At 58.6% G+C, this 8,556-nt stretch overlaps 1 protein-coding gene across 1 annotated transcript; it reads left to right on the top strand.

Moving 5' to 3' along the window:
* Positions 1-2,071: 2,071 nt before the first annotated feature.
* LOC130608558 (suppressor of SWI4 1 homolog) lies at positions 2,072-8,437 on the top strand (the record flags this gene model as incomplete). Its single annotated transcript, XM_057426543.1, has 7 exons — positions 2,072-2,242; positions 2,322-2,398; positions 3,509-3,616; positions 4,430-4,553; positions 6,538-6,616; positions 7,720-7,849; positions 8,256-8,437. Coding segments are annotated over 7 exons (871 nt in total), but the record flags the coding sequence as incomplete, so codon positions are not given.
* Positions 8,438-8,556: the final 119 nt, after the last annotated feature.

Below are 8,556 nucleotides of genomic sequence, written 5' to 3'. Positions count from 1 at the left end.
TCCAAATGCCAAGAAGTGGGAACACTGTGGCAAAAGGTAGAGGCTTCACGCCTCTAAATTACTACTACAGAACTTCTCCTGAAAACTCAATGCCAGTTTCACAACACTGCAAACTGTGGGAAAACTTCACTGTGACCACTAGGAAACCACAAATGGGAATACCTTTGCAATGTCATTGATTAGTTCCTGGTATTTATTTTTAGCATTTACGGTCCCCAGTTCTGTCAATTTCTTCAGGCCTGTCTTAATTTTATCTTTCTTTCCTTGAAGATTTAAGTTGCCATCTTCCTTCACAGACAGAGTTTTTTCATCTTATCAGGAGCTTTAGCATCACGAATGGCCGTTTCTGCATACGCCCTCTGATACTCCGCTTCCTAGAAAAAGAGAGCAAAGAAACTACAAGTTCATAAGCAGATCAATTTTAACGTGACAAAGAACTAGAAACAGATTTTTCTGACCTCCAGCACAATATATAATAGGAATTTTGCTTGGTCATTTCCATAATGACTTCATTGAATCCATGTTCGAAGAGCACATTCCATGTACAGGAAGAGCAAAACCTACCTGCCATTTAAAACAGCTGTCTAGATAAACAGTTTCTAGAAACTACCAGAGAGGTAAGGTTCAGACATACAATTTATGTCCATTGTATTCCCTCATTATTGCTACACTTCGCTTCAACATCAGTGGAGTCAGCTTCACTGTAATACATAAATGCAGATTCCTAACACCCACATGTATCTGGACAGATGACTATCTCCTAATCTAAAGAGAATGCAGGTAAACAACTTCATACTTGCTCTGAGGTAGCTGGAGTTCCCAAGATTTCAGTCAGCGTCTCCCCTGGTTGGAAGCGGATTACATCTTTGATAAACGTTTTGTGCTGCAAAGAAATCAAGGAGAATAGGAGAAAAAGCTTTAAACTAAAAGACTTTAAATACTGTTCTGTTCTTCAAATAATACCAACATTACTCACCCCCTCATTTCCATCCCTCCTCATCCCCATCCTTCCTCATCCCCATCCCTCCCCCTCCTCACCCCCCATCCCCATCCCTCCTCCCTCCTCATCCCCATCCCTCATCCTCACCCCCTCCCCATCCTCACCCCTTCCTCATCCCCTTCCTTCCTCATCCCCATCCTTCCTCATCCCCATCCTCATCCTCACCCTTCCTCATCCTTCCTTCCTCATCCCCATCCCTTCCTCCCCCTTCCTCCTCCTTCATCCCACCCCTTCCTTCCCCTTCCTTCCTCATCCTCATCCTCACCTGCTCCTCCTCCTCACCCATCCCCCTCCTCACCCCTTCCTCATCCCCTTCCTTCCTCATCCTCACCCCCTTCTCATCCTCACCCCCTCCCCATCCTCACCCCCTCCCCATCCTCACTCCTTCCTCATCCCCTTCCTTCCTCATCCTCACCCCCTCCCCATCCTCACTCCTTCCTCATCCCCCTCCTTCCTCATCCCCATCCCTTCCTCATCCCCTTCCTTCCTCATCTCCCCTTCCTCATCCCCCCTTCCTCATCCTCATCCTCACACCCATCCCCCTCCTCACCCATCCCCTTCCTTCCTCATCCCCATCCTCACCCCTCCTCATCCCCATCCCTCCCTCACCCTTCCTCATCCCCTTCCTTCCTCATCCTCATCCTCACCTTCCTCATCTCCTCCTCACCCATCCCCCCCTCCTCATCCCCTTCATCCTCACCCCTTCCTCATCCCCTTCCTTCCTCATCCCCATTCCTCATCCCCTTCCTCCTCATCCCACCCCTTCCTCATCCCCTTCCTCATCCTCACCTCACCCCTTCCTCATCCCCTTCCTTCCTCATCCTCATCCTCACCCCTTCCTCATCCCCTTCCTTCCTCATCCCCCCCTTCCTCATCCCTCCCTCATTCCTCATCCCCTTCCTTCCTCATCTTCATCCTCACCCCTTCCTCATCCCCTTCCTCCTCATCCCCATCCCTTCCTCATCCTTCCTTCCTCATCCCCATCCTTCCTCATCCCCTTCCTTCCTCATCTTCATCCTCACCCCTTCCTCATCCCCTTCCTTCCTCATCCTCCCCCCGCTCCCCCCCCAGTACTCCCTCCTGCGGGACGTGGTGTCCGCGCAGCGCCGGCACCGCATGCACGAGCAGCAGTTCCGCCGCCCCCCGCTCCTGGTGCTCAGCAACTTCGGGCTGCAGCACATCCACGTCAAGCTCATGGCCAGCACCTTCCAGCACCTCTTCCCCTCCATCAACGTGCACACGGTGCGTGCGGGAGGGCGGGGCACCCATGGGTGCTGCGGGCGCGCGTCTCTTCATCCTCCTCCTCCTCCTCCTCGTGCAGGTGAACCTCAACAGCATCAAGCGCTGCGTGCTCGTCACCTACGAGGCGGACACGCAGCTCCTGCACTTCAGGCACTAGTGAGTGGCTTCCTCGTGCGCCTGCAGAGCGCCCTGGCCTCTTCCTCCTCCTCCTTTCCCTCTTCCTCCTCCTTCTCTTCCTCCTCTTCCTCCTCCTCCTCTTCCTCCTCCTCTTTCTCCTTCTCCTTTCCCTCTTCCTTCTCCTCTTCCTCCTTCTTTTCCTCTTCTTCCTCCTGCTCCTTCTCTTCCTCCTCCTTTCCCTCTTCATCCTCCTCCTTTCCCTCTTCCTTCTCCTCCTTCCCTCTTCCTTCTCCTCCCTCTTCCTCCTCCACCTCTTCCTCCTCCACCTCTTCCTCCTCTTCCTCCTCCTCTTTCTCCTCCTCCTTTCCCTCTTCCTTCTCCTCTTCCTCCTCCTCCTCCTTCTCTTCTTCCTCCTTTCCCTCTTTCTCCTCCTCCTTTCCCTCTTCCTCCTCCTTTCCCTCTTCCTCCTCCTCCTCTTCCTCCTCCTCTTTCTCCTTCTCCTGTCCCTCTTCCTTCTCTTCCTCCTTCTTTTCCTCTTCTTCCTCCTCCTTTCCCTCTTCCTCCTCCTCCTTTCCCTCTTCCTCCTCCTCCTCTTCCTCCTCTTTCTCCTTCTCTTCCTCCTCCTCTTCCTCCCCTTTCTCCTCCTTTTCCTCCTCCTCCTCTTTCTCTTCCTCTTCCTCCTCCTCCTTTCCCTCTTCCTCCTCTTCTTCCTCCTCCTCTTCGTCCTCCTCTTCCTCCTCCTTTTCCTCTTTCTCCTCTTCCTCCTCCTCCTTTTCCTCCTCTTCCTCCTTCTTCTCTTTCTCCTTTTCCTCCTCCTCTTCCTCGTTCTCTTCCTTTTCCTCCTCCTCCTCCTTTCCCTGTTTCTCCTCTTCCTGTTCCTTTTCTTCCTCTTCCTCTTTTCTCTCTTCCTCCTTCTCTTCCTTTTCTTCCCCCCTCCTTTCCCTCCTCCCCTTCCTTTTCCTCCTTCTCCTTTCCCCCTTCCTTCTCCTATTCCTTTTTCTCCTCCTCCTTTCCCTCTTCCTTCCCTTTCTTCTCTTTTCCCTCCTCTTCCTCCTCCTTTTCCCCCTCCTTTCCCTCTTCCCCCTCCCTTTCCTCCTCCTCCTTCCCCCTTCCTTCTACTCTTCCCTTTCCTCCTCTTCCTCCCCGCAGCAGCGTCAAGGTGGTCCCCGTGGGAGTGAGCAAAGGCCTCAAGAAGCTGCTGCAGGAGAAGTTCCCCAACATGAGCCGCTTGGAGGACATCAGCGAGCTCCTGGTCAAGTACGGGTCCATGGGGACACCCATAGGGACACCCATGGGGGCACCCATAGAGGCACCCATAGGGACACCCATGGGGGCACCCATGGGGACACCCATAGAGGCACCCATAGGGACATCAAGGGGACACCCATAGAGGCACCCATAGGGACACCCAAGGGGACACCCATAGAGGCACCCATAGGGACATCAAGGGGACACCCATAGAGGCACCCATAGGGACATCAAGGGGACACCCATGGGGACACCCATAGAGGCACCCATAGGGACATCAAGGGGACACCCATAGAGACACCCATGGGGACATCCAGGGGACACCCATAGAGGCACCCATAGGGACACCCAAGGGGACACCCATAGAGACACCCATGGGGACATCCAGGGGACACCCATAGGGACACCCATGGGGATACCCATGGGGACACCAAGGGGACACCCATAGAAGCACCCATGGGGGCACCCATAGGGACACCCAAGGGGACACCCATGGAGGCACCCATAGGGACACCCATAGGGACACCCATGGGGACACCCATAGAGGCACCCATAGGGATATCAAGGGGACACCCATAGAGGCACCCATAGGGACATCAAGGGGACACCCATAGAGGCACCCATAGGGACATCAAGGGGACACCCATAGAGGCACCCATAGGGACATCAAGGGGACACCCATGGGGACACCCATAGAGGCACCCATAGGGACATCAAGGGGACACCCATAGAGGCACCCATAGGGACATCAAGGGGACACCCATGGGGACACCAGTGGGGACACCCAGGGGGGTCCGAGCCCATTCCCACCCCGTTCCGCAGGGACCTGAACCTCTCGGAGAGCGAAGCGGAGCAGGATGGGCCCCACAACGTGACCGAGCTGCCCCAGGCCTGCGCGGGCCGAGGCAACGCCAAGGCTCAGCAGAGCGCCGTGCGCCTCACCGAGGTGCGTGTCTCATCCCGGCTCCATCGGGATCCATTGGGATCCATTGGGATCCATCGGGATCCCGGCTCCATTGGGCTCCTGGTTCTGTTGGGATCCTGTCTCCATTGGGATCCCGGCTCCATTGGGCTCCTGGTTCTGTTGGGATCCTGTCTCCATTGGGATCCCGGCTCCATCGGGATCCATTGGGATCCATTGGAATCCATCGGGATCCCGGCTCCATTGGGCTCCTGGTTCTGTTGGGATCCTGTCTCCATTGGGATCCCGGCTCCATCGGGATCCATTGGGATCCATTGGAATCCATCGGGATCCCGGCTCCATTGGGCTCCTGGTTCTGTTGGGATCCTGTCTCCATTGGGATCCCGGCTCCATCGGGATCCCGGCTCCATTGGGCTCCTGGTTTTGTTGGGATCCTGTCTCCATTGGGATCCTGGCTCCATCGGGATCCGTTGGGATCCATTGGAATCCATCGGGATCCCGGCTCCATTGGGCTCCCAGTTCTGTTGGGATCCTGTCTCCATCGGGATCCCGGATCCATCAGGATCCCCTGGGATCCACTGGGATCCATTGGAATCCATCGGGATCCCGGCTCCATTGGGCTTCCGGTTCTGTTGGGATCCTGTCTCCATTGGGATCCCGGATCCATCAGGATCCACTGGGATCCACTGGGATCCATTGGGATCCATCGGGATCCCGGCTCCATTGGGCTCCCGGTTCTGTTGGGATCCTGTCTCCATTGGGATCCCGGCTCCATCGGGATCCTGGTTCTGTTGGGATCCTGTCTCCATTGGGATCCCGGCTCCATCGGGATCCATTGGGATCCATTGGAATCCATCGGGATCCCGGCTCCATTGGGCTCCTGGTTCTGTTGGGATCCTGTCTCCATTGGGATCCCAGCGCCATCGGGATCCCAGCTCCATTGGGCTCCTGGTTCTATTGGAATCCCATCTCTATCGGGATCCACTGGGATCCACTGGGATCCATTGGAATCCATCGGGATCCCGGCTCCATTGGGCTTCTGGTTCTGTTGGGATCCTGTCTCCATTGGGATCCCGGATCCATCAGGATCCCCTGGGATCCACTGGGATCCATTGGGATCCATCGGGATCCCGGCTCCATTGGGCTTCCGGTTCTGTTGGGATCCTGTCTCCATTGGGATCCCAGCTCCATCGGGATCCCGGCTCCATTGGGCTCCTGGTTCTATTGGGATCCCATCTCTATCGGGATCCCGGCTCCATCGGGATCCACTGGGATCCATTGGAATCCATCGGGATCCCGGCTCCATTGGGCTCCCGGTTCTGTTGGGATCCTGTCTCCATTGGGCTCCCAGCTCCATTGGGGTCCCGGTTCCATTGGGATCCCGGCTCCATCGGGATCCCAGCTCCATGGGGATCCCAGCTCTATTGGGATCCATTGGGCTCCTGGCTCTATTGGGATCCCAGCTCCATTGGGGTCCTGGCTCCATCAGGATCCCAGCTCCATTGGGATCCCAGCTCCATGGGGTTCCCAGCTCTATTGGGATCCATTGGGGTCCTGGCTCTATTGGGATCCCGGCTCCATTGGGGTCCTGGCTCCATCAGGATCCCAGCTCCATTGGGATCCCAACTCCATGGGGATCCCAGCTCTATTGGGATCCATTGGGCTCCTGGCTCTATTGGGATCCCAGCTCCATTGGGGTCCTGGCTCCATCAGGATCCCAGCTCCATTGGGATCCCAGCTCCATGGGGATCCCAGCTCTATTGGGATCCATTGGGCTCCTGGCTCTATTGGGATCCCAGCTCCATTGGGCGCCCGGCTCCATCAGGATCCCAGCTCCATTGGGATCCCGGCTCCATGGGGATCCCGGATCCATCGGGATCCCAGCTCCATGGGGATCCCGGATCCATTGGGCTCCATTGGGACCCATTGGGCTCCCGGCTCCATGGGGCTCCATGGGGATCCATGGGGATCCATGGGGATCCATCGCATCCCATTGCTCTTCCCACAGATCGGGCCCCGCATGACGCTGCGGCTCTGCAAGGTGGAGGAGGGGCTGGCGCAGGGCAATGTGCTCTACCACGGCTTCGGTGAGTGCTCACTGTGGGTGCTGAGCGGGTCCCTGGGTGCTCTCATTGGGTGCTGAGCACGTCCCTGGGTGTTCTCATTGGGTGCTCTCAGGGGGTCCCTGGGTGCTCTCATTGGGTGCTGAGCACGTCCCTGGGTGCTCTCATTGGGTGCTCTCAGGGGGTCCCTGGGTGCTCTCATTGGGTGCTCTCAGGGGGTCCCTGGGTGCTCTCAGTGGGTGCTGAGCGGGTCCCTGGGTGCTCTCAGTGGGTGCTGAGCGGGTCCCTGGGTGCTCTCATTGGGTGCTCTCAGGGGATCCCGGGGTGCTCTCAGTGGGTGCTGAGCGGGCCCCTGGGTGCTCTCATTGGGTGCTCTCACTGGGTGCTCTCACTGGGTCCCTGGGTACTCTCACTGGGTCCCTGGGTACTCTCACTGGGTGCTCTCACTGGGTCCCTGGGTGCTCTCACTGGGTCCCTGGGTACTCTCACTGGGTGCTCATTGGGTGCTCTCACTGGATGCTCTCATTGGGTGCTCTCACTGGGTGCTCTCACTGGGTGCTCCTTGGGTGCTCTCACTGGGTGCTCTCATTGGGTGCTCTCACTGGGTGCTCATTGGGTGCTCTCACTGGGTGCTCTTGCTGGGTGCTCATTGGGTGCTCTCACTGGATGCTCTCATTGGGTGCTCTCACTGGGTGCTCCTTGGGTGCTCTCACTGGGTGCTCCTTGGGTGCTCACTGGGTGCTCTCACTGGGTCCCTGGGTGCTCTCACTGGATGCTCTCACTGGGTGCTCTCACTGGGTGCTCTCACTGGGTGTTCATTGGGTGCTCTCACTGGGTGCTCTCACTAGGTGCTCATTGGGTGCTCTCACTGGGTCCCTGGGTGCTCTCATTGGGTGCTCTCACTGGGTGCTCTCACTGGGTCCCTGGGTGCTCTCACTGGGTGCTCCTTGGGTGCTCTCACTGGGTGCTCTCACTGGGTCCCTGGGTGCTCTCACTGGGTGCTCTCACTGGGTGCTCTCACTGGGTGCTCACTGGGTGCTCTCACTGGGTGCTCATTGGGTGCTCTCGCTGGGTCCCTGGGTGCTCTCACTGGGTGCTCCTTGGGTGCTGAGCGCCTCTCCCCGCAGTGCACAAGCCCGAGGCCGAGGTTCGGGCGCTGCTGGCTCGGCAGGAGGCGAAGCTGCAGCTCCGGGCCCAGCGGCGCCAGCGCCAGGAGGAGGCCGTGGAGCGCAAGCGGCGGCAGCGGCAGGCGCAGCGGTGAGCGCAAGGGGGCACGGCGCAATGGGGCACGGCGCAATGGGGCACGGCGCAATGGGGTGCGCAATGGGGCACGGCGCAATGGGGCACAGCACAAGGGGGCATGGCGCAACGGTGCAAGGGGTCACAGCGCAAGGGGGCGCGCAAGGGGGTACAGCACAATGGGGCACTGCTCAGCGGTGAGCGCAATGGGGCACGGTGCAGTGGGGCACGGTGCAATGGGGCGCTGCTCAGCGGCGAGCGCAGGGAGGGCGCAGCGCAATGGGGCGTGCAATGGGGCACGGCGCAATGGGGCACAGCGCAATGGGGCACGGCGCAATGGGGCACGGTGCAATGGGGCGCTGCGCAATGGGGCGCTGCTCAGCGGCGAGCGCATGGCCACCGTGAGGCTCGGTCCGTACCGCAGGGAGAGGAGCCTGGAGGGGATGCGGCGGAAGCAGCAGGAGCAGGAGCAGGAGCAGGAGCAGGATGGGGACAGCGGCGCTGAGGACCCCGGTGCTCCGGAGCAGGATGCGGCCCAGGAGGAGGAGGAGGAGGAGAGCGATGCTGAGCACTACCGGAGGGAGGTGGGCGCGGAGCCGGATCAGGGTGAGTCCGGGCTGGGGGCACCCCCTTGTCCTGCCCCATCCCCGCTGTGGCTGAGGAGAACGCACCGAGCTCGAGCTTGCAGTGAGGGGCTCAAAGTAAACGCGCTGACACAGCACAGC

The sequence above is a fragment of the Pezoporus wallicus genome, unplaced genomic scaffold (assembly GCF_028554395.1).
Source record: "Pezoporus wallicus isolate ANWC-B61680 ecotype Strahan unplaced genomic scaffold, APGP_CSIRO_Pwel_v1 contig_12588, whole genome shotgun sequence".
Taxonomy (NCBI): Eukaryota; Metazoa; Chordata; class Aves; order Psittaciformes; family Psittacidae; genus Pezoporus; species Pezoporus wallicus.
The sequence above is the reverse complement of the archived record's forward strand: the minus strand, read 5'-3'. Positions and strand labels throughout refer to the sequence as shown.